The sequence below is a fragment of the Fundulus heteroclitus genome, chromosome 9, assembly GCF_011125445.2.
Source record: "Fundulus heteroclitus isolate FHET01 chromosome 9, MU-UCD_Fhet_4.1, whole genome shotgun sequence".
In the NCBI taxonomy this organism is placed as follows: Eukaryota; Metazoa; Chordata; class Actinopteri; order Cyprinodontiformes; family Fundulidae; genus Fundulus; species Fundulus heteroclitus.
Genome location: NC_046369.1, coordinates 33521698 through 33547881, shown reverse-complemented (window position 1 = coordinate 33547881; position 26184 = coordinate 33521698). Strand labels below are relative to the sequence as shown.

Genomic DNA, 26184 nt, shown 5'->3' with positions numbered 1-26184 from the left:
AAGGACACCGTACAAGACAAACAATTAATAACCGGCAATATATGCGAAGCAAACAGGAAACAGGACAATACAATAAAAATAAAATTAAAACAATTCAAAGGAAATGGATTTAATGCGAAGGAAGCAATTCTGAAGAGATGTGATTTAAATCTGGATTTGAAGGCTGGAAGTTACTGAATGTTTGCGGAGGTCAGGGGGGAGTGTGCTCCAGAGGTGGAGCATGGTGCTGAGACGGGCAGGAGGGACTGTGAGATGGATGGAGGAGGAGGACCTGGGGGAGAGGGAGTGTACGGTCACATGAGGGACTTCTGAAAGATAAGAAGGAGCCAGATTATGGATGGATTTGAAAGTAGTGCATGATGGTGAAGAGTGTCAGTTCTTATCATAGATTCTCTGATACCTTTAGGGCTAGAATTTGACTAGGCCATTCTGACTCATGATTATACTTTGATCTAAACCATTCTATTTTAGATCAGTCTGTATGTTCAAAGTTGTTTTCTTGCTAGATGGCAAACCTTTGCCCCGGTCATAATCTGGAGAGATTGCTCTCCATCTTCCCCATCAACTTTGACAAGCTTTACTATCCCATCTCAAGAAAGTCATCCACAGGCCATCATGCTCCCAGCACTGTGTTTTGCCATGAGGATGGTGTTTTTAGCATGATGTGCAGATGGTTTACCACCCATAATTGCATTTTGCAACCACACTAGAAAGTTCAGTTTGGTTTATATCTGATTGAAGCACCTTTTTTTCTTTATTTTACCAATGATTGATTGATTAATGCTCTCCTTTCCTGGTCCTTTAGTTTAGGTAGACGTCCATGTGTTGGTAGGTTTGTGGCTGGGCCATACTCTTTCTGGTGATGTATAGGACAGAGCTCCGTGAGATTTTTTAAAGCTAAGGACATTTTTTATAACCTAAATGTGCTTTTAATTCCTCCTCCACTTTCCCATTACTGTGTTCCTTGGTTTTGATGACACTGTTGGTTCACTTATGTTTTCTTACAAACCTCTGAGGCCTGCACAGAACATACAAGGAGGTTAAAATGCACACAGGGGGGACTCTGGTTACAAATAAGGAGATTTCGGAAGGATATTAGTTGTACTTGATGAATTTATCAAACTAAAGAAAGCTGAATACAAATGCACACTACTCTTTTCAGGTGTATGCTTGTGAAACATTTTTATATTTACTTCCTTTCACTTCATTATTAAAAGCTTCATTTTGTTGGTTTACCACATAAAGTCCCCTTCTGTGACATATGTGAATTGAAATGTGGCAAAATGTGAAAAAAGTTCAAGCGGTAGGAAAACTTATGCTAGGCGCTGTAGCAACAATTTGTAAAGACCAATAAAGCATGCAAGAATAAACCTATTCATGGGTTCCACTATATGTCAAAGCTTTGTTAACACTTGAAAGTGTTTATTTTCTTTGGCTTCTACCTCGCTCTGCTGCTTCTCGACCAGGATGGCCTGCCATTATTGATGGAACAATACAGTTGGGTTTATACCAGTGTATTCTAAATGTTGAGATAAGACGTTGAAAAAAAATCTTTAGAGAAAATAGGTCAGGCAGTAAGACAGTGAGCCTAAGCACACAGTTTAATCTGCCAAAGAATGATTAAAGAATACAGTTTTTTTAGTCTTATGTGGGCAAATCAAAGCTTTGACCTCAATCTAATAGAAATGTTCTTTAAGGAGCTAAAGGGAGCACATTATATGGAAAAAAAACATAAACATCTCACAGTTTGGTATCGAATAGTGACCAAAAATTCCTCCCAACTGATTATGCAAGGTAACCGATTTACTAAGGAGGTCTTTTTCCAGTACAACGTACAACTTCAATGTCTTTTAAAAACAAGACTTGGGTGCACACTTCTTTAATTCAAGAGGATTTTTCTCTTATCATGCAGATCATATATAAAGGTTGCTAAAAAAAACACACACATACACCTTTTATAGCCATTAACAAGGTCCTGGCGTAATACTGGCTGGATCTTTGAACAGTCTTCGTGCCAGAAAGGGTAGAGTTAATTTAAATTGACTTAATTACGGGTCCTAACCCCTATTTCATGCATAGACCAATGAGGATGGTGCACTTCCAGATGTTTAAACTCATCTTTTCCAAAGCCAGTTTCTATGAGCCTCTGTTGAAACACTTAATTATGTCCAGGTTTCCACCTCCTAGTAGCTGATTTGAGGGGAAGATGAAGAGATGTTTGGTACACCAGTACCACTGGCAGCGAAACTGCCCCACAGCATGATGCAACACTGTGCTTTACAGTGACTAAGTTTCAACCATCTGACTCAAACTGGCATTCCCAACGAAAGGGAAATGGACAGGGTGTTTAGGAATAACCAATAAATTACCATGGTTCAAGCCTAAAATGGAAGATACTGGGAGACAGCAGTGTCACCAGTGAAAATGGAGACATTTTGGTTTTCACGCAGGACAGTGGTTCCAAACACACCTCAAAACTGGTTTTAAAAAGAATTGATCCAACATTTAGCCTCTGGAATAGCCCCAGATATCAACCCTACTGAAATATTTTGGACAATGCTTGAAATGCAAGTATTTGAAAAGGAAAAAGGGGGATTTAAATGAAGTCTACCGTTCATGTCAAGAAGAATGGTCAAATAATCAATTAGCAAACAGGCTTAAATCAGAGGCAACCGGACTTTCGCTTAGTTCTTTCTGAAAACGTTTCAACGCCTATCCAGGAGTCTTTGTCAGGAGTCTGAGAATTTGCACAGGCAGTTAAAATTATGCCAGAAGCTTGCTGATGGCTACTAAATACATGTGGTGGAGGGGGAACTCAGAAAAGACTATTACCCAAATAATTGTATCTGAATATTCGGGCCTGTGGAAATAGAAGAAAATCCACCATGCATACCAAATTGTGCATCAGTTTTCTGTTTTTAAAATTCATTGCAGTTGCTTGTTGTATCCTCAGTCCTCTCTGAAAAATAACTGCTTAAAAGTAGCCCTAAAAACCCCAAATTAATGATATTTGCTTTTGTTATTATTAAAAGCAAATATATACAGTTTCTTTTACAGGATTCAGCTACTCTAGAATTTTATAGAGTTGTGTTTCATCTTGTTTCCTTTGTTTTGTAATGTTGCAACTTTATCAAAATAAATGAATAAAATCAAAAGCAGTAACATCTACATGTTGGATGTGCTGAAATCTAGTAATATTTTAGCTCACCTTTGAAATTTGGAAAATATGTTGTGAACCTTCAGGAAGTACAGCAGCCAGCTTTCTTAATTTTTTGAAATAATTCTGTTATTTGCTGCATTACATCAGCAGTCATCCAGCAGCTTTAGGCTGGAGAGAGTAATATTCTGCTCTGTGTTCTTACAGCCGGCTCCATTAAAGTTGTTGTGAAAATCAAATGTTTTCAAATCAAGTTGGATAGGGACAATGAATGAATGCCCAGGATTTGAGAGCGCCTCCCACACACAGCCAGCTGTCTCTGGGGCTATCGGGAGGAGAGGTGACAGACGCAGAGGGGGACGAGGGAAGGGGGGGGGGGCAAAAAAAATCACTTATCCGTGGTCTTAGCCACTGGGTCTGTAGGGTTAATCCGTATGTAGGCCCATCAGTTGTGCTTTTACCAAGTGACGTCACAACTCAGGGATTGGCTGCTGTGGAAGCAACAAGTCAGGCAGGGGGGCCGACGGAGGGGTTGGACGGGACGGGGAGGTTGGACGGTACGGGCCAACATCTGCTTAATTCCGTTATGTAAAGAATAATACTTTTGCTTTTTGGTCTGTACTCTGTCACAAAGGATGGGGGTTCCCATAGATGTAAACAGAGATCATTAGAAAGCTATATCCTGCATCTGGCGGTGGGGGGAGATGTTTACACCGGATGATGTATGAAAAAAAAACATTAGTTTATGACCACACGCTGCAAATCGGAGGCAAATCTGAGCATGCTCACTGTGGTGGGAGACCCTGAATGAGAGTAAGCTCTGATGAGTGCGCGCTTGGCTTGCAGTTCTGCATGTAATCATTTGCACAGACAGCAAAGGCCAGCTATAAAAGGAAGGTAAGTCACCCAAAGCCAGCATGATCTTAATTAGTAGAGCTAATCTGAGGTTCAAACCCTGTTTAACAGGCCAAGAATAGCTTAGCAGTGTGCTCGGTGGAAGTGACCCCTGATCTCACAGCTTTAGCCACACGGGATCTAAATATGGAGACATGAACAAAGACTGTGATAGGAGAACTTTGTACTTTCAACTCTTTATGCATCACAGTGCTTGCCGATCACCTTATCCAGCTCAACAGATGGTGTGGGTATTTACTCACCAGTTGACCAGCATAGCTGCGTTGTTCTCCGCTATAAAGGGTAGTTCCCCACGGACACTCCAAAACCCAAACAGTAAAATCCACCACAACCGCATTTTCTTTTTTACACCTGGGAGATTTCCATCCACTTTCAGTTCCAGAAGGCGGTCAGATCAGAGCGGAGAGCCCCCCACTGTGCCCCCACAGAGCAGGGCAGCAGGCTAAAAGTCCACAGAGTACAGGCAACACAGGTGCTCCTTTCACTGAAGACATGTCGCCGCTTGTTGCATCGCTGGCACCATCCAAAACTTTGCTCTCGTCCCCCTCTCTCAGACCCCCTCTGCTTCATGCATTTGTGCACCTGCATGCAACGACTGCCGAGCTGGGTCCAATTCAGTGTTCTCACTCAGGCGAGGAAAGGATAAACGTCCCCAATCAAGAGTGGCCTGGCCTGACAGAATGGGATGGACTCTGTTACACACACACACACACACACACACACACACACGCTACTTGCACATAGAAAGAGAGACAGAGAGAGAGAGAGCGAGAGAGATATACAGGATGCAGATTGTGACAAGGGATTAGTGAGACAGAAAAATCCGATTTTGACAGGAGAAAGCAGCAGTCATCTGTGGATTTTCTATAGTTTATCAGAGTCTGCAGCTCGACAGGATTTCACAAAACAAGGAAATCATTCAAATGCAATCTTCCGTTGATTAACTGGATACAATGATTTTCCCAACAACCTACTTTTTTCAACAAAAAAATTATATTACTCATTCGCCTGAGAACTCTAGTCAATGTCAAAAAACAGATTTTCAGTGGCAGTCAACATTACAACTTAATAGAAGAAAGAGAAAAGATTTCATTAAATGCTCTTATGTCTTTGTCACACTTTACAGAACTCAGAAATATTGGTAAACCAACATGAATTATGTCATAAATTGGATCACCAGGGCCATGATGTGACATATGTTTGTGGTGAAATGTGTTTTTTCCCCCCAGTGGAACAAAATGCAAATTACACACGGGCAATCATCATTTCATTCTGTTTATTTATAAAGTTCCATTTTACAAAATATATCATCTCAAGACACCATACAAGCAGAAAGACAATCCAGTGCAATCATACAGACAGACTGAAAATCAATTACATCCATTTAAATTTCATTACAGTTATCAAAAAATTTTAATCAAGTTCAGTTTATAATTAAAATAGCTTAAAAAGTTACTTTAAAAGTGACATGTGACTTGCAGTAACTGCAGCAAGTCACATGCTCTTGCAGCAACCACTCTTCCTGGACAACCATGTAGAGACAGTGGAACGTCGATTGAGTCGTTAACTTTAAACTGAGTCGTTAACTTTAAACTGAGTCGTTAACTTTGCAACAATCCCTCATGTTGATCATGCATGTAGCGAAAGCATACTGCACAGTTCCCTGTGCGGCTACGGGACTCTTGCCTTGTACCCATGGAGCTGGGTTTTTATAAAAACGCATATCTCCCCTTCATTGTTTTTAAAAATAATATTGTCCATACATATAATGCATATTTTTAGAAAAGTTTTCATCCACACAAACCCGTAAAGATTCACCACTGAGCGCTGTTTTAAACATGCCAGTTGTTTAGGGGGCAGTGTACAGCAAAGCTAAAACCGGTGTCAGACTGTGATGGGAGACACTCTAAAGATCTGTTCTGTCATGTTCATACTCAGGCTAAAAAGTAGTCATCACAACTTTGGCTGGAGTTTTCACAATTGTTTGTTTTTAGAGGCGTAAAACTGAGACTCAAATCAATGAAATGCCTAAAGCATAAATTTTATTTGTTTTACCAGATATCCGACAACGTGCAGACTAGGCCTCTTTCACCACTTCATCTCATCCCAACATAAACGCAAAAACTGAAAACCTCTGAGCCCGTGGTTAGGACTCTTAGGAAGTGGACTGAGGAGTCAAAGATGTTTCAGGCCTGCTTTGAATTCAGAGATTAGAGTGTTTTCGAAGCTTCATCTATTGATATAAATGCATTTACTGACGCTGGGACATCATGCATCAATTTTTGTTAGGACGTGTATGTAGACTAAGACCTTTCACACATACAGTATAACACCAATAAACCACACCTCACTTCACAACTGAGGAAACTGTGTCAGACTAAAGAAGAGGTTTACAGCAATGGGGATCAGGCCCTGTATGAGCAGACCAGGAACAATCTCACTCAGGATTAGAGCAGCTAAGAGAAGATATGGTTAGAAGCTAAAAAGTAGCTTTGCAGCTAACGACTGTGCTAACGCACTGCACAGTGCAACAGCTGCTTTTTCTGTAAGTTTGAAGATTCAAACCTGACTCCTGCGCAAAAAGACTGCCTGCACCCCTCTCCAACAACTCTACATCCCACTCCCCCGTCCCTTCTGACCCCCTACCTGTACTAAAATTCCCTGAGGAAGAGGTCAAAACATCTTGACATTGTGATCATGAGAAAGGAATTGGTCTGAGTTGTAGATTGCAAGAGGAGTAAGCAGAGTGTAGAGTTGCTGGTCTCAGTAACGGGGTGGTAGAGAAGAAGTTTCAGGAGAAATGTAGGAGGAAACGTATGAGGGCAGACAGGCAGGATTGGAGGCTCTGATGCTGAGAGGAGCTTAGCTGATTGTCCAGGGAGTTATGGCATAAATAAGGTGTGATGATTCAGGTAAAAGCTTAGAGAAACTGGTCCAGTGATAATAGTATTAGGAGACCCTCGGGGAGAAGTAGATATGTCAAATTAGCAAGGACCAGGGAAATAAACACTAGAAACTAGGAGAGAAACTGAGGAGAAAAGTCAGAGGGCTAGAGGTACCACAGTGGTTAAAGAAAAGAAATATGAGACAAAGAAAGATCAGCAACAGCTCCTGTTTAAGCTCCAGCCAACAAGGTAGAAGGGAAACATGCGTACAGGAGCACACTGCTCCGCCCAGACCTCCAGAAGAGCTGCAGGTCAGAACGCTGTTTCACAAAACCAACATAGTTTATCAACCTGGTATTTTCAGATATTTTGGCTGAATTAAGCCTTGACTTGGTTACACAAAAGCAGTAGAACATAAGTTACCATGGTGATTTATTCTTTGCAGCTAGCCTGCTCCAGACAAGGCCTTATCTGATGAGTCAGCAATCACATCAATCGGAAACCAGTTTTGTCCGTGATTTTGTTTTCTTATGTGTGTTTTGGTATTTTTTATCAGCCTGCATTTAAATGCCACAGATACATAATTGCATTCAGTCAATTATACCATTATTAACTAACATTCAATTTGATTCAATAAAATTTTACTTATATAGTGCCAATTCATAACTCAGGTCAAAGTCATCAAATCATCCAGACGAATTGGTCAAAAAGTTTCCTATCTAAGGACACCCAGCAGATTGCATTGAGTCTTGACACGCAGCATTCACTCCTCCTGAAAGAGCGTAGAGCCACAGTGGACAATCGTCTGCATTGTCCATGGCATTGCAGCAATCCCTCATACTGAGCATGCATGAAGCGACAGTGGAGAGGAAAACTCCCCTTTAACAAGGAGGAAAACCTCCAGCAGAACCAGGCTCAGTACCACTCTAACTATAAGTTTTATCAAAAAGGAAACGTTTAAGCCTAGTCTTAAAAGTAGACAGGGTGTCTGCCTCACGGACCAAAACTGGGAGTTGGTTCCACAGGAGAGGAGCCTGATAGCTAAAGGATCTGCCTCCCATTCTACTGTTAGAGACTCTAGGAACCACCAGCAGACCTGCAGTCTGAGAGCGAAGTGCTCTGTTAGGAACATACGGGGTAATCAGAGCTCTGATATATGATGGAGCTTGGTTATTAAGGGCTTTATACATGAAAAGGAGAATTTTAAATTCTATTCTTGATTTAACAGGAAGGGAAACTAAAATTGGAGAAATATGATCCATCTTGTTGATTTGCATTAGAACTCTGTAAAGCTGTATCAAATGCACTACTGAGATCTAACAGCACAAGTACAGACATAAGCCCATTATCTGAGGCAATGAGAATATCATTGGTGAGCTTCACCAGAGCTGTTTCGGTGCTATGATGAGCTCTGAAGCCTGACTGAAAGTCTTCAAATAGGTCATTACTTTGTTTTTCAAATTGTCATCCCTCTACTGCCTTCCTTTCAGAGTTAGGGAGGGGTCAGCAAAACAGTGCCCGCTAGAGCGTGAAAGGTGCAGAAAAATGCAATGCCTCTCTGTCATATAATTAGCTCCAAAACATGTCTTCCTTTATGATATTAGTGTGTTTCCGTTCTTGAGTATTTTGTACTTCAATTCCTTAAGTCTCCATCAAAAGATGTGGCTCATTTGGTTTGAAAAATGGCTCATGAAACTTAGCCATTGTAATATCAGGATCTGTGATCGACCTCATAGTCTCCTGAAAAAAGCTGGGGGCGGGCATTTACCTGAATTATTTACACCTGCCTGATCATAGGCTACATCCAAAATACGTCTAATTATAGCTTCTAACTCCTGTTCCTTGACCTTTCATGAGGTCAGCAGCAATAACTCTACCATGGAAAGGAAAGGAGCGTCACACTGCTGTGCTTATTTCAGACAACCTTTAACTCTGATGTCATTTCGTGACATGGATCATTCGAGTCAAATTTGGGCCTACAGCCTTCCGAAAAGAAACTAGAAAGTGCGCTCTCTCTTCTATCCAGACATTTTCATTCATTTCTGTGAGGTGGGCTGTGCTTATTAGTCATGTCATGCAAAGGATTGCAGGATTCCTTATAGCTCCTTAGCGTCAGTGAGGGACAACGTGAGGTTCCTATGCTAAAGGAACTATGATGGGACGCATACATGCTCCTTTTTCCGCTTTTACCGCTTTCTTTACTAACTGCACTATTCAGACAGTACTTATCATGGCAAACGCTGACGCACTACCGCTATGGCTGAAGAGTCCTCACCCAAAAGACATTTTCGGACGCAACAATAGTCAGACATCCTGAGACTGGTTTAGCCTTCATGAAACGGATAAAGCCAGGATGCACTGATCACACTAAGTTAAGTCTAGCTTTATCTCTTATCCTGGATCTCCAAATTCTGCTTTTGTGAAACAGCTCTCTAAAAAAAGTAGGACACCACCCTGATGATCCCTGATGATAGCCCTTTATGGTAGCCAACCAGACACCACGAGTGCTTTACAAAAAAGTAATTCAAAAACGACATACTTGGGACTGATATTGTAGCATGTAAATTTAAGTTATTTATGTGAGTATTAACACTAAAGAAAATATTTATTGGGATTTCAGCTCGCCGAGATGTTCAGATATTTTTGTCCAACTGTTGAACAAGCTGTACTGGAAATTGATGTTTGTGACTTAATGCACTAAATATTGAGTTTGAATTGAGAATGGAAAATCTTTATAAATAATAAAATACAGTCTTGTAAAAAAAAAAAAACACCCAGATAAATCAAATAAAAATTAACAAAAGATTAAACATAAAATGCCATTGTCCTTCTCAGTATTAAAAGCCTTTCTGAACAGAGAGGTCTTAAGTTTAGATTTAATAGGCGCAGGTCCAGAATCTGGGTGCTGTGACTGAGAGGGCTCGTTCACTCCGGTGTATTTACTTCTGGAAGCATTGAAAAAGAGGCAGCTAGTGGAAGGAGGGTACAACAGGGGCGATGTGCTCGCATCTGGAGGTGTCAGAGAAAAGAGGTGCAGTCGCATTATTAACCAGTTGAAGCTGTAGAGGGACAACTGAGAGATAGAGTTACAGCAGTCATTTCTTGAGCTGAAAAAAACATTTATTGCTTTCTCAAGATTAGCACAGTTTAAAAACGGCTTAACCTAAAAGTCATACGGGGTAAAAGCCTGATTTGACTGCTGAAATTGTGTGTTGAATTTTAAATCCTTGTCAAAAATCACCCCCAGACTTCTCAATGTGTCACTAAATTTAGAATTCAGAGCACTGACATCAAGGGTGGCATTCTCACCAACTAAAATGAATTTGGTTTTTAGCACTCAAAGCTATACAATCTATTACCAACAAGACTGCGAGGAGTTTTCAAATACTTTTTATCATCACATTTATTATCTTGCTAATTATCACCAAAATCCCATGATATAATTTTAAGTCTACATCACTCAAACCTAATGAAAATAAAATAATTATGTTTTACATATTGTAGAAAGTGCACAAATTTGTCAAAAAATATGAAACCCCAATCTTAGTCGTGTTTATTTCTACTGGAAGTTACTAAAAGTATTTGTGGTTTTATCTGAGGAATGAAATCTGCCAATTTTTCGAAAATCCCTTTTTAATCTGAGCTTCATTTGAATGAAAAAAAACAGCTATAGTGGAGAGAGGGCACGCAGTAAGAGTCTGTGAGCTCAGTCTCAGTCACCACTAGAGTTCACCGTCGGTATGACCCAGAAAGAGAAGGTTTGATAAACAGGCCGAATGAAGGGAGGGATGTACACCACACTGCTGGTTTTATGAGAGCAGGGGAAAAAAAGAGAAATTCGTATAACACATTTTCTCTGTCAAAGAAAACCCCAAACCACAGCAATGAATAATGGGTTTTGTCAACTACCAGATCAAAAAGTGAAAAATTGAAAATTGAAAAAATTAATTTTGGAGTAGTTATGTTAAAAAAATAATTTCACATTTAACTAGTTTAACTATGTACACTTTCCATTAGTACAGAAAGCTATTATTTCTTTAACTTGAACGTTGCTCAGTTCCACCAATTTTCTGTTTTATCCTTTTCACAAAGCTGAAACAAAGCTTATGTGAAGATATTTAAATCAGTTGTGATAAGGACTGCCAATGAGATGTGTGAGGAGCTGAAAATGTGATCTTTAAGGAAATGGCTTGAAAAGCAAAGAAAAGAGAGAAAATTTGTCCCTACACCATGAAACAAACTAATACCCATATTAAAAAACAGACAAATTAATAGAAATTAAAACGTTGATTTATTTATTATTTAATCCATAAGTATAGCATGGTGAAACATTTTGCAAACCTTTCTGACATAAATATAAATATTTTTTTGATACTTTTCTAAAAGCATCCTTCATGCACTAAGAAAGCTCCTTTCATGTTTCCAGAAGTTCTTCTGTCTGACGCATGATCTCTGAGTGGAGTACAAGTCCTTACAGTTTATCTTCATTTTATTGTTTTTAATAGACAGCATGAGGTAAGCACATTAAAAAAAACGAAAATCTCTCCTGTTGTCTCCAGGTCAGTACACGGTGATGATGGCTCACTTTTACCTGAAGAGGAAGATAGGCTATTTCGTCATCCAGACCTACATGCCATGCTTCATGACTGTGATCCTGTCCCAGGTTTCCTTTTGGCTCAACCGAGAGTCCGTGCCGGCAAGAACCGTCTTTGGTGAGTCTGGAGGACACTGATGCGTCAAGCAATGAAATGATTCAAGTATGTGAACTGAAGCTGAGATCTTTAGCCATTGTTATTATGATTAGTGGCTGAATATTTTTTCTCAGATGCTGCTGCATGATCTGTTTATAATACTCTGCTACACGGCTTGTGTTTTTCCATGACTTAATCTGCTGTGATAAAAACAGACTTGCAAGTCTGATGAAAAACACTGACCTAGTTTTTTTCTCATTGCCAGGTGTGACCACTCTCAGCATCAGTGCCCGAAACTCCCTGCCTAAAGTGGCTTATGCCACTGCCATGGACTGGTTCATTGCAGTGTGCTATGCCTTTGTCTTCTCAGCCCTCATCGAATTTGCCACAGTGAACTATTTCACCAAAAGGAGCTGGGCCTGGGATGGGAAAAAAGCAATGGAGGCCCAACAGCCCAAGGTTTGTTCCGCAAGTTTGGCAAAGAAACATGAAGACATAGATCCATGAGCTGATCTTTTGAAAAGCTCGTTCAAATAGAAATTACTGGAAAATGTAACATTTATCTTAGGTGATTTGCAGCCCAAACCAGCTGTAAAAATCTTGAGCTACAAACTGCTATAGATTCAGCCTCTTTTAATCTGATGTCCAGAAATAAAATCCAGTATAGCTAACTGCCTTCAGAAGTGACCAAATTAGCAAACAGGTTAATCTTTGTCCAATTTGTGTCAGTTTACATAGTCCTGCAAAGGTTTTTGTTGAACTTAAACTCCAAATGTGTTACGTTACAGTCACAATTGAAGACCAACACAACATTGTGTGTATTTATGAAGTAAAAGAACAATGAAAAATGATTTCAATTATAATGGGATGCATTTTTATTTTAGAGGCTGAAATATCTTCCTGTTCCACTTTGCAAAATACCTCAAGCTCAGTCAGTTTGGGCAGAGTATGTCTTGATACTGATTCCCAATTGGATTTAGGTCTTGACCTTGAAATTGGCTATTGTTACACAAATACTGTATGTGTTAATCTAAACCTCTCTGGTGCATGTTTGAGGCTGTTGGCCAGCTGGAAGGGAAGCCTACGCTCCAGATTCAACTTCGTTGCAGCCTCTGATAAGTTTTCCTCATTGCCCTGTTTTAAGATCCCCTTAACTCTGAGTTTACTCAACCTTAAGTTTTATTATCTCACCTGAAATGAAGCCTTTTGCTAAATCCACTTGCAAGCTGAAATATTTAGATTTTTATTTTTAATAAAAAAATAAACCAAATTAAACCCGTATGCTCTTCACAATTATGCACCATTTTATGATTATTTATGATAGAAGATCCCAAGTCTTTGCAAGTTTGCAATGTGACAAAATATGAACAACTTCAACATGTATAATTACTTTTGGAAGGTAGCCAGGGTAGATGAGCATTTCCCCAAATGCACTACTTCCAAAATAGAAGATTTAGGAAACCTATCAGGCTTGAGGAATGCTGTATCAAGCTTTGAAAATGCAGATAAAGAGAGTCATAATTCAGTGTACATGTGCTCTGACAGCTCATTCAGATAATTAGCGATTCCTGCCTTCAACTTTTACCTGCTATATTTTTGTTCCCCTTTTATTGCAATAATTTTTTGTGCAGTGACCGACAGTTTTTTTTACCATCACCTTTTTGTTACTTTCTCTGCAGAAAAAAGACCCTTTAGCTCTCTCAAAGAAGCCCAACAACACTTGCTCCGCTGGTGTGAATTACACAGCCAACCTCACAAAAGATGCATCTATCTCCACCATTTCCAACAGCACAACTATTCAGCTCAAACCATCTGAAAGCAAGGCCCCAGACCCCAAAAAGACTTACAACAGTGTGAGCAAGATCGACAAGATGTCCAGGATTGTGTTCCCTGTGCTTTTTGGGACCTTCAACTTGGTGTACTGGGCTACGTACCTCAACAGGGAACCCGTGATTAAAGGAGCTGAGTGAGTTCTTCACCTAGGGCCAGTGATGACGAGAACTTAATCAAAAATGATAATGCCAAGCACTTTGTCCTTGTATTATAGTTGTGTTCTTTTAAGATATTTACAAATTCTTGCATGTGTGTTGCTTCGGGTAAGTGCTGCCATGTTTGCCTTGAGTCAGCACATCTATGGTTACCAACCTAAAAGATTAACTTATTGTTACTCACTCAGAATTATTACAGATTTCTTAACCATAATCTTTTTTTTAGCATTTGGCATTTCTATTCTCTCATTTAGTTTTTCCATTGGAAATAGATAAGCAAGGCCAAATGCTATGCAAAGCAAAATTTGTACTGTATCATTCAAAACCGCCTTTTATCTTTGTAAATCTTTGCACAGTAAATATTAACCTTGAGGTCCATGAATGTGAAGTTGGACCAAATGTAACTTTGCTTTCTTGATGAACAGCCATGCTAATTGTGTTGCCTTCAGAGTGTGATAACTCTTCATGAATGCACTGAATTCTGCACTCCTGCAACAACTTCTTTCTGAAGCCCAGTTTAGAAAGTTAATTTAGTGGACTTGGGTCAATTTTTCTTACTTTTCAATTTCTGGTGGCTTGTTTTCAATTGAGTTTAGTTAAGGTGAGCAGGAGAGTGAAACATACAAAAGCTAAAGTTATGTGTTTTTAAATTATGAGAGTAAAAACTGTGTATATAATTAAGTATGGAAGTAGTTTAAGAAAGCTGTATATTTGCCCTGCTTATAGAATAGCACCACTAGGCCAGTAAAGTTAGCACTTATATCTATGTAATGCTTATGCAACAGCCTTGCTAGTTGCTAGTTTAGTGCTTAAAAGAAAATGAGCTAAGTAGTTTGAGCCTTAGCAAGTTTAAAAGATTATATGATTATAAAAACATTAAGTTTGTTTCATGGATATAAGTTTGTTTCTTTGAGCTTCTAAAAAAGTTAGCATTCTTGATGATTAGCCTTGAGCAAAATCTCTGTTTTAGGATGAAAATAAGAGTAATATTGGCTGTTAACTGGGATGTTTAAAACTTCTGAAATCACTTATTCAAATGGCCATTTTCCAAAGAGAAATGTTAAACAATAACAATAAAGAAGCTAAAATGTAATGACTTCAGTTTTGTTTAGCTTAGCTTAGCCTCATTTAGCATAAAGACTAAAGACTGGGAAAAACAACTGGCCTGCTGTTACTTAATTTTATTCCATTCATTTCACTTTATCATGTTTTATTTAAGTTGCTTGGTTCATTATAGCCGATTGTGTAGAATTACAATTTCAGGTCAATATGTGTTATAGTTGAAGCCCTCCATCCTGGCTCACACCTTATTTATTCTCAACAATTAAACTATATTGCCCCAGTACTGAGACATGCTCCTTTAAACACACACTTTAATGACCTCCTGTTCTGCATTGATAGGCTTTAATAAGGAGTTGTCCCACCCTTTGCATCTACAGCTGTTTCAAATCGTAGGGGAAGGCTGTTCACAAAGCTAAATATATGGTGTCCCCATTTGGACGATTATTCTTAACTTCAGAGAACATACCTCCACTGTTCTCTGGTCCATTGTCTGCAAGCTTTATGCTACCACTACTAGCCTTTTCTTTGCTCTTGGTTGATGTAGGATTTGGATGCAGCTGCTTATTCACAGAAACCCATTCCATGAAGATGTTTACTCACTGTATTGTTTCTAAAAAGGGCAATCACCATAACAGAATAATTGAATGTAATGGTCTTTTTCTCTAATGATCACAAGGTACAAACATTATTTTCAACAATATTTATTTTAACGTCTGAACTTTATCATGTTACCTAATGGAGATGATTGCGTTATTACATTTAAGTAAAACATAAATTCTGGCTGTGCTTTAAAAGCAAATACCTGAAGCAATAAATAATACTCTTGTGAATGGCAATTATTGTTCATGCTAAAAATGTCAACATTTCAACTGTATTTAATTAACTTTTCATACATTTGGCAGTCAGCTTATTTTATTAAATGCATTGCTTTAATTTATTTTATCCTATCTTTTCAACTGTTGGAAAAACATCACAAATGTCAAGGCCTGTGCTAATGTAAAAAAAAAACAACAACAACGCACACTTTGTTCTGTACCTGATCCCAATAAAGCTTCACTCGCACCATCTTCCTGCTCTTAGTGGTCAGTGATAATAAAACACTTGAAAGACAATCATGTTGAAGGCAAGGCAAGTTTATTTATATAGCACTTTTCAGTAACAAGATGATTCAAAGTGCTGTACATGAATAGAAAAACATTACAGAGATAGGACAGGCAAATATTATATTAACAAAAGTATAAGCTAAGTAAATCTCTGACTAGATTTCTTTCATACATTATCAAACATACTGAAAGACTTAATTGTTTCTATTTATAATAATAAATAAGATAAGTATATACTGGGAAATTTCTGATCTAAAGTAATTTTGTCCAACTTTTCTAAAGCTACAACTAGAATAACTTTTTTGTTTTATTGTTTCACTGGAACGAGCTTCATCACTAAAAATTCAAAGCTTAATTGTTTCTATTCACACATTCTTCAAAGCTACAACTTAAGGTTTCTAATCTGACCTTTCTAAAGCATAGCTAAAATGGGAGAATTGTTTCTATTCAGGGTAAAGTTTCACTGGAACGAGCTTCATCGCTAAAAATTCTATGCTAAAGCTTGAAGTCTCTGATCTGAACTTACTGACACTACAGCTAAAACAAAGCAGCAGTGTAAGGGAAGAAAGCACAGTAGAAGTGTGTGTGTGTGTGTGTGTGTGTGTGTGTGTGTGTGTGTGTGTGTGTGTGTGTGTGTGTGTTAGTCTGTGAACTGTGGCAGATAGCATTTGTTTTGGGCAGGCAAACTATTGTTTTTCTGTCTGCCTCTAAAGTCCCACTGGTACTTTTCAATGGCAATTCCGAAACAGCCGACATTGTGGTCATTCAGCCAGAGTCCAGCTACCAGCTTTCTCCAAGGTTGTTTCCACTGTGCCAGTAAGTTCAGAAACAGCAGATGGCCTGGAGTTCTGCTTACACATCATTTCAGTCTGACTGCTGGTAGCAGCCATGTCCCTCACGTGGTTCAGGCAGCCTTGACATGGGCCAAAACCGCTACCGACGCTTTCAGAATTTCCCGATATTCCAGTTAACCGTCAGCTCCAAAAAGCAGAAATCATCATAAATGCAATTTTGAACACATTTTCAACATCCTTGATCGACGAAATGGACAGACACACGGCCCTCCTCCCATGGTGTGTCCAGTTGCACGTCCTGTTGGGCACATGGGCTCTCTTTCGCCCCGTTTTCACATTGAGAACATTTTATCTATTGTGTTGAGAGTCCAGCTGACCAGATTCATAATTTATAGTTTGGAAGATTTGTAAAAAGAGGCTCCAAAAAGATGAATAGAAGCAGGCAGGGAAATGGGGGAGGAAGGGGGGGGGGGAGCACCTGCCTTTACCGAGAAGCAGGAAGAAGATTTATGTATTATATATATATATATATATATATATATATATATATATATATATATATATATATAGATAGATAGATAGATAGATAGATAGATAGATAGATAGATATAAACAATATCAGAAAAGAATTATGAAATCCCACTCTAGACTTTTTAAAGAGTTTATTTGTAAATTATGGTGCAAAATTTGTAAAGTTCTCTGCCTTTTCTGGCAATGACAGAGGTCAAACATTTCCTGTAAGTATTTCACATGTTTGCACCACTGTAGCTGGTATTTTGGCCCATTTTTTCCATCTCCTCTAGAGCAGTGATGATTTGAGGCTGTCGCTGCGCAGCATGGACTTTCAACTCCCTCCACAAATTTTCTATGCGGTTAAGGTCTGGAGACTAGCTAGGCCAATCCAGGACCTTGATATGCTTTTTACTTTTCACTCCTTCGGTGCCTGAGCGGTGTGTCTGGCATCATTGTCATGTTGGAAGACCCAGCCACGTTCCGGCTTCAATTCTCTCACATATTTTGGCTGAAAATCTCATAATACGTGGCCACGTTCATTCTTCCCTTATCACGGATCAGTCGTCCAGGCCCCTTTTCAGAAAAACAGACCCAAAGCATGTTTCCATGCTTCACAGCAAGTATGGTGTTCTTGGGATGCAACACAGCATTCTTCTTCCTCCAACCACAACGAGTTGAGTTTGTGCCAAACATTTGTTTTGGTTCCATCTGACCACATGATCTTCTCCCAATCCTCTTCTGGATCATCCATATGCTCTCTGGCAACCTTCAGAAGGGCCTGGACATGTAGTAGCTTAAGCAGGGGGTCATGCCTGGCACTGCAGGATTTGAGTCCCTCTTGGCGTAGTGTTACTGATGGTAGCCTTTGTTACTTTTGTCCCAGCTCTCTGCAGGTCATTCATCAGGTCTCTCTGTGTAGTTCTGGGATTTTTGTTCACCGTTCCCATGATCATTTGACACAGGATGAGAGCTTGCGTGTGGGACCCTAGGTCAAGAGAGATTATTGATGGTCTTTAATGTCTTCCATTTCCTTACAACTGCTCCCACAGTTGATTTATTGACACCAACCTGTTTGCCTATTGTAGATTTGCTCTTCCCAGCCTCGTGCAGGTCTACAATTTTATTCCTAGTGTCCTTCGACAACTTTTTGGCCATGGTTGAGTTTGGAGTCAGACTGTTTGAGGCTGTGGAGAGGTGCCCTTAATACAGCTAACAAGTGGAGCTTCTTCTCTTCTGTCCTTCTGCTCTGTCCACAGAGAAGTTACAAGTCTGTGAGGGCAAGACATCTTGTTTTTTGTGGCTAAATACTCATTTTCCACCACAATTTACAAATAAATACTTGAAAAATTCTCTCTCTCTCTCTCTATGTATGTATATATATATATATATATATATATATATATATTCATATAAACAGTACTGCTCTCTCACTACCCCTCATACTCCTGAGCAGGGTGGGCCTGTGAGCTTGAGGGCTCGTCTTGGGATCTTAGCTGTTCCTAAGATTGAACTCTTCTGGGCTGAGTCTGATGTCTGATGTTTCTTCAGGTATCTGTTGGAGCCACTTCTCCAGAGTGGGCATTACTGCTCCAAATGCTCCGATGACCACAGGCACCACTGCTGTCTTCATCTTCCAAGCTCTTTCTAGTTATTCCCTGAGCCCTTGGTATTTCTTCAGTTTCTCATGCTCTTTTTTTCCTGATGTTTCCATCATTTGGGATGGCCACATCAATCACAACAGCTGTCCTCTGCTGCTTATCAATGATCACAATGGACCGCCATAACCAAGTGGCTGAAATAGTGTAGAGAAACATTTGTTCAGAATACCAACTGGAGACCCCCAGGTCAAAATGGGAGTCATGACAGAAAATGACAGAGCTAAGATTCTGTAGGACTTCCAGATAGACAGACAAAATGGTAATGGCCAACCACCCGGACATTGTGATCATTGATAAGCTGCAAGATGGCGGGCAGAGAGGGCACAAGTGGGCAGATGCAGCAGCTGGCCGTGCTCTGCTATGGATCAGACCCTGGCAGCAGGAGAGAGCAGAGCAACAGACTGGGCTATGCACCAGACCAGGCCGGGTTAGTTCTGGAGCTACAAGAGGAGGACAAATGATGAATGATTTCACATTCCTTTGAAGAGCTAAATTAAAACAGCTTCTTTCAAAGCCACCCACAACCTCTAAAGAGCATTACTTAATTTCATCCCATGACAACACAAATTTTTTTATTTTCCATTTTGATTGAAAAAAGCTGTCTATGCGGCACTCCTTCACCATATGTCACAAGAAGAACCAGTCCCTGATTAGTTGACTCGATGCGAACTGACAGAAAAGTTCAGATTTTTGAACTCCTGCCCTGAGAATATAATTAATGACCATCACCAGAGCTGTTTGGTTGCTATGATGAGCTCTGAAACCTGACTGAAACTCTTCAAATAGTTCATTGCTTTGTAAATGTTCACATACTTGATTAGCAACTACTTTCACCGGAATTTTAGATTACTGTAATTGAATAAGGTTTGCAGGCTGTGTTGCTCACACACACTTTCTCAGCTCTTCCCACAATTCTTTAAGGGTCTAATATCTGAGTTTTGTGTTTGCAACTGTAAAGCACCACCTCGATTGTTGCTAAGTAAATTGGTGGTAGGCTTAGGATCATTGTCTGTTTAGATGACCAGATTATGCTGAAGTCCAACTTCCTAGCTGGAGTCTTCATCAGGTCTTTTGCTTTTTTTCTGGGATTTGTAAACACGTTTTAACAAAAAACTTCACCTCTGGGAAACATAACCCATCTCCTGTCATACTATGAGATGGTTGGATATACCCTTTTTTTCTTTTTTACTTCCACATAATTGTTTGAACAGATGAACATGACACCTTAAGGTATCTAAAAATTGTACCCAAAGACTAATGAGACTTGTGGAGGTCCACAATTCTCTTAAAAGTCTTGACTTTCCCAAATTGTTTGAAAGCAGAGTAATATTAGTAAGAGTCGGTATTTGAAGAAGGAAGTGGAAAATATCTTACAAATAATAATTTTGCAAATCCCAGCTGAATTAAATAGCAAATCTTTAGCTAAATTTAGACTCAGGCAATAAGGTAGAAAATGTCAGGTGTTTTTATTCTATGATGTTTGCAAATATTGGGTTGAATTGTATATGAGCCTTTGAGTTCATACTTTCCTGCCTTTGTGGAGCCGACGTGATAAAACAGGAACTTAATCCTGCTTGATCCAGCAACGGTGTGCTCATTCCTTTTCGTCTTTGGTTACACTCGTGCACTACCAGCTCAAGCAGCCTCTGCAGTGGTTGGATCGCTAAATCCATCTTGGGGGTCTCTGTTGCAGTAACATCTGGCACACATCTGCTTGTCAAGGGTTTAGCTCCATTTAAGTTGCTTTTTCCATTCAGTGGGCCCATAGCCAACGTCAAATTAAGCCGTCTCTGATGGCACCAAATGACATCAATCACAGATAGTAGCATGGCAGGGAAAAATGGGCCGTGCAATAGAGAGGTGGGAATAAATAACAAATCTTATCTAACTCCAAGGTATAATAAAAAGCAACTACATGGCAGTTGCAATGTCTCATGTGGCCAGTTGACAGGCAGGCACACTCAAAGACACAGTTTTGTTTAACACTTGCAGAAATTTAGTGTTGCAGAATGTTACATCAAGAAATAAAAATCAAACATTAACAGGATTCTCCTCTGGGGTAAGTTCATCATACAGGTCTTTCTGAAAGTTATTTAGAAAGGTTAAATGTTGAATTATTTGAGACAAACTATAGTGACAAAAAGTGGAGGTAATGCCACTGCTTAGACAGGTGTTAGAAGTGACAGCATTAGACTGAGCATTTAAAGGGACAGCTCAGGTTTGGCAGCTCATAAAGTTAATAGAGTTGGGGGTGAGGTTCTAGTCGATTTTGTATAGTTTTCAGGAGAAAGTATAGTATAACAGTAAGTATAGTTTGTCATGGAAAAAGCAAAAAGATGAAAGAGTCCTGTATGTAAAGAAGGTTTCCTTGCTGCCATGACAATGCAATATACAAGAAAAATAGGGACAGGGAAATAAGTTATGAGAAGCAGCCAACATTTTAACAAACCATCCATAGCTTTGTTTTTCAGGCCAGTGTGTTCAGCAGAAGCTAAATTTTGGAGTTAGGTAGTGATGATGATAACTTATAATCTAAAGGGGATTCACAGACTTAGAATGTCATTAAAAGAGTTGATGAATGCAGCATACACATTTTTATTTTTAGCAGATGGAAGAATTAGCATGCAGAGTGTAAAGGTACAAATGCTAAATATGCAGGGCAGGTAATTCCACAAATTAGGCTCATAGGAGATTTCATCTTCCATAAAACTAAAAACTATAACTTCATTATGCTGATATTTATTCTAAGTACTGCCTATTAAATCCATTTGCTAATTCCATCTGGGCCCATTGGGTTCGGCTTTATCTTTTGAATTATGCAAATATGTAGCAATGAGTAGGTGATCATGAGGCTAAGTGGTAAAGTGGAAAGGATTGCTGGTTGCATTCCCAGCTCAGCCACTTTTTAAAGTCTTTGCATGACACTGAAGCCCTACAATACACTGCTGACAGTGACAGTGTTTCTGTAGAAAAAAACAGTGTATGTCCAGACTTTAGGTGTAAGATAAGAAACTGTGACTGTTCCATAATATGCACAGATCACAACAGTTTTGTAAAGCATGTGTTCGTGTGTAAAAGTTGCATTTGGTTATTCTGGAGAGGATTGGTGTATTTTTGCCTTGTTTGTGTGGTGCAGAATCCCTGTTTTAGCAGCATTTACTTTTGGTTTCAAGTGCGTGCGATTCTCATTTTAACCACTAGAGGGTGACACCACTCAGGTACAACAGCAGCAAAGCTCCATAGCCTGTACAGATCAGACAGCAGGTCGGAGCATCACAAGGTCTGCCAAAGCGCATGTTAACTCTGCAGCTGAGAGGCTGAAACTAATACACTTGCTCTGTTCTTAGTGACATCCCCTTGATGCTGCACATACTGCATATTGAACCTCAGAGACATTCCACCATATGAGGAATGCAGCTGCAATTAGATTATTACTACTTTTCTTTAATTATTGTCCATTAAATTATGTAGCACCATAACTAGTCTGAGCTCAGATCAGGACCCTAATTCACAGCATGTGCAAAATTTATCATCCAATCCATGCTTTCAATATTCTGTATTATCACCCTGTTTTAAGCCACTTGAGAGCATTTTGAACTTTACAATATCGATACCCCTTAAACTGACATGTAAAACATTGTGTGTGGTGGGGAACATAACACTGCATATCACCCTGAACACACCATACCCCCAATGAAGCGTGGAAGTGGCAGCACCATGCTGTGGGGCTGATGTTCTTTAGGTAGGACAGTGAAGCTGGTTAAAGTTGATGGAGAGAGAGAAAAAAAACTGTTGGAGGCTGCAAAAGCTCTGAGATTAGAGCGGAGGTTTCAGCTGGACAAGACCTCAAACATGCAGCCAGACCTACAGTTACTTTCCATGTGATTCTCTGTTGCTTTCAGCTCCATTTGAGCATACTATAATGGATAAAAAGGCTCTTGTTTATTTTGCAGCTTTTGCATGTTGCAGAATGACTGTAAATTAAGACAGTTAATATCTGTGAGAGCTTTTACATGGATACTGAGATGTGAGGTTAATTCTGTTATGACTACGTGCTTTTCTTGGTTTTGTTTTTTGTAATGCATTTCATATTCTCATAAGTCTAATTATTATTTTGGGTTGTTGTGTGTGTATCTCTGTAACTTAATTGTACTGCTCCTACCTATCTTGGCCAGGACTCCTTTGAAAAGAGGTTTTTAGCCTCAATGGGATCCTGGTAAAATAAAGGTTTAAATACATTTTTAAAAAATGTGGGGGTATTGAAGGAAAGGGGGCTAAATAGAAATACATTTTGTAAGAAAAAATACAATTGAAGACATGTGTCGTTTTCCTACAACTTCACAATAATAAGATACATTATGTTAATCTACCACACAACAATCTGGTTTTAACGTGACAAAATGTCAAGCTCTTTGTATGTTAGCTGCATATTTGTATGTTAGATTTAGGCCTGTTTCCCGGCTTTTCATTCGAAAAGAAACACTACATGTATATATGTGTATTTATGGGGTTTGCTGAAACACATTGGGGAATTTCTATTGTGTAATTAATCGGGAGAGAACAACGATACCAAAAAAGCTCAACAAAAACGCATTTGCGCGCAGGTGTAGGACTCCTGGGTGACGCAGACTTTTTGCCACAGAGGAGTTCTCTCTTTTTGTCTGCTGATGAATGATCAGCTCTCAGAAAACGCAGCCATCGCGCGTCGCGCACCTGCGTAAAAGAGCGCAGCGCCGTCCGCTGTGGATGGAGGAACACTGCAGTCCTCGCCGGTGACAAACTGCTAAGTTGTGTCTGAGGAACCGGCCACCAAGGAAGGATATGAATGGTTTTGTTTCACACCGAAAGACCTGCCGGCTGGATTCTAAAAGATGAAGCACTCCTGCTCCTCCTCTCCCTCCTCAGTGCTGCCGTGACCGTGGCGTGCAGACAGACCCATCCTCTGGCACGTCTCTACTTGTTCTCCTCCGAGAAACATGACGCGCAATTTCCTGCCTTATGTCGGACTTCTGTCGGTCCTTTTCACCTGGTGAGTGGCGCACCTTGCGTCCTTTTCCTCTTCTTCCAAACAGAAAAATACACATCTCCAAAATCCTCCTCGAAGAGATTTTCTTTCAAACTTTGTGTCTAAGTTCCTGTGAATTGACATCATATAAACGCATGCTGTCTACCCATTGCACAGCATCTTTTTAGAGACGATTTGTTTGCCTCGTTTTACCCTTTCTAGCTCTTTAACAATGCAGTATGAGGAGGACTACGAGGATGTCACTGTGAACCAAATGCTGGCTCCGAAGCCCCAGGAAACAGACACCACGGAGATACTCAACAATTTACTCAAAGAGTATGATAAGAAGCTGAGACCGGATATTGGAGGTGAGGCTGTCTTTTGTGTAAACTTTTAGCAGAAACAGATGCAGCCATATTCATTAGACTATTATTGAAAGTTAATATAGTCTCAAAATCAGTTCCAAAACAGAAGCTCACACATTATATGGATTCATTCCAATTACAATATTCCAAGCCTCTGTTCGTTTTAATGATACAGTCTTACAGATATGAAAAAAACAATGTTCAGTCTGTCAGAAAAGTAGAATTTTACATAAGACAATTTAAAAAGATGTTTAATTATTATTATTTTTTTAATCACAATTGGTCCAATGCAGCAGTGGACAGATTTCAAACAGACATTCACTGACACTCTCCAAAAGGGCGGATAGCAACAAAAAGTTGCTGCGGAAGAAGTTTGCCGTTTACAAAATGAAAAGTTGAGTGGAAGAAAAAAGTGTTGTAGAAAAACGTGTCCAAGCAACAGGGATAACAGCAGCTCTGAGAGGATCGTGGAGCAAAGGCAACTAGTTCAAGGCCGAATCGCAGGGAATGGTCTGCAGCTGGCGTCTTTCTTGGAAGAGGCATCACACACAGGACATGGTTCTGCGCTCTTTATGTTAAGCGACTCCTGAACCACCGATAGCACCAGACGCATTTTACCAAAGCTTAGAAGAGAACGTACTAGGCTGTTGTTCTGTGTTCCAAAGTCCTTATTTCAGATTAAAAAACATTTAGCATTTTCCCGGAAATCAGGTGGAGAGGCACAGAGTCAAAGTTTCCATGGTTTCCACAGTCCGTGATAATTTGGGATGTCATGTCGACTGCTTGTTGTGATCCACTGTTTCCTGACATTTTAGTGCACTTCAGGCTGTCTTCTGCTGGCAAGCCATATGGAGATGCTTATTTTATTTTCCAGCAGGACTTGGTACCTGCCCACACTGCCAAAGGTACCAGTACCTGCTTTAATGACCATGGAATCCCTTTGCTCAACCAGCAGATAAACTTACCTGAACCCTATGCAGAATCAATGGAGGCTAAAGGAAGATGACAATTCAAATAATTCAGATGAGCTGAAGGTCACTATTAAAGCAAGGAGCTTCATGAGCACCTCAGGAAAACCACTGGGACATCACCTCAATGCACCAAACAACTGATGCAGTAATTTATGCAAAAGAGCTGTGACCAAGGATTGAGGGCATTGACTGGATTTACTTTTTAAAAGACTGACATTTCTGAATTAGGAATTTAGTTTTATTCAGACTTTTTAAGAAACAGAATTTTTTGTTTGTTTTATTTGCTGTAAGCCATCAAAATTAATGATTTAAATCACTTTGGATATGTTGCACTGTGATCAATCTAAATAACAGATGAGTTTTTTTTTTTTTTACTTGAGCTGTTAAAATAAATTTACTCTTAAATGATATTTTAGGTTAATTAAGCTGCGCCTGTAAATGGCCGCCTGTGAATAAAATGTAAAAATGCCATAATTTACACCGCCTGATCGAAAAATTACCTGCCCTGATCTGAGGAAATTTTAGGACTGTTTTGCTTTAATAATCTGATCAAATCTGTGTTTAGATGAGCTGTCTTTTTTTTTAAATTAGCATGAACAGGTACGTGTTCTAACAAACAGTGACACACTTCAAACAAATGCTGATTTTCTGCAAATTATGATCTGGAGAACACTAGACACATATTGAACCAATGTCTTCATAAAACACCCAGAGTCAAATAAGCACCTCAGATACTGCAAAATGCAATTTACACTTGAAGAAAATAAAAGTGCACCAAGCAATCTGGCAGATTAGATTAGGTAGATTAGCTAAGAGTGTGGTGTTCATTTGAGACTTGCTGCAAATATCCTAAGGGCTGTACTGTCTGTATTGGGCATTAGTTGGTTTGTGATGCTCACGGTATAATGACCTTGACTACACATACAAAGATATCACTGCAAATTTAAAATAAAAAAATTACAACATAAGGTAATTTCTTGTATTTGAATCAGAAAAGCAGAAATCATTGCTACTGTTGTCAAGATAATATTTCATATTGATTATTACAGTTGTGATATCTATCATTTTTATTTACTT

General features: G+C 39.4%; 3 protein-coding genes across 6 annotated transcripts in view; 2 read left to right on the top strand and 1 right to left on the bottom strand.

Annotated features, from left to right (window-relative positions):
- The window catches only part of gabrb3 (gamma-aminobutyric acid type A receptor subunit beta3), a 79311-nt gene extending 74902 nt beyond the window's left edge, over nucleotides 1–4409 (bottom strand). The window contains exon 1 of the mRNA XM_012861190.3: nucleotides 4315–4409. Coding sequence (XP_012716644.1) covers nucleotides 4315–4409 — 95 coding nt within the window. The remainder of the gene's footprint in view (nucleotides 1–4314) is intronic.
- The window catches only part of gabra5 (gamma-aminobutyric acid type A receptor subunit alpha5), a 43064-nt gene extending 27299 nt beyond the window's left edge, over nucleotides 1–15765 (top strand). For all 4 annotated transcript variants that reach the window (XM_012861191.3, XM_021315766.2, XM_036141537.1 and 1 more), the window contains exons 8-10: nucleotides 11517–11669; nucleotides 11914–12107; nucleotides 13328–15765. In XM_012861191.3, coding sequence (XP_012716645.2) covers nucleotides 11517–11669; nucleotides 11914–12107; nucleotides 13328–13618 — 638 coding nt within the window. In that variant the 3' untranslated portion in view covers nucleotides 13619–15765. The remainder of the gene's footprint in view (nucleotides 1–11516; nucleotides 11670–11913; nucleotides 12108–13327) is intronic.
- Nucleotides 15766–23450: 7685 nt separating this feature from the next.
- LOC105925430 (gamma-aminobutyric acid type A receptor subunit gamma3) overlaps nucleotides 23451–26184 on the top strand; it is a 76825-nt gene continuing 74091 nt past the window's right edge. Inside the window, exons 1-2 of the mRNA XM_012861280.3 lie at nucleotides 23451–23795; nucleotides 23994–24139. Coding sequence (XP_012716734.1) covers nucleotides 23743–23795; nucleotides 23994–24139 — 199 coding nt within the window. The 5' untranslated portion in view covers nucleotides 23451–23742. The remainder of the gene's footprint in view (nucleotides 23796–23993; nucleotides 24140–26184) is intronic.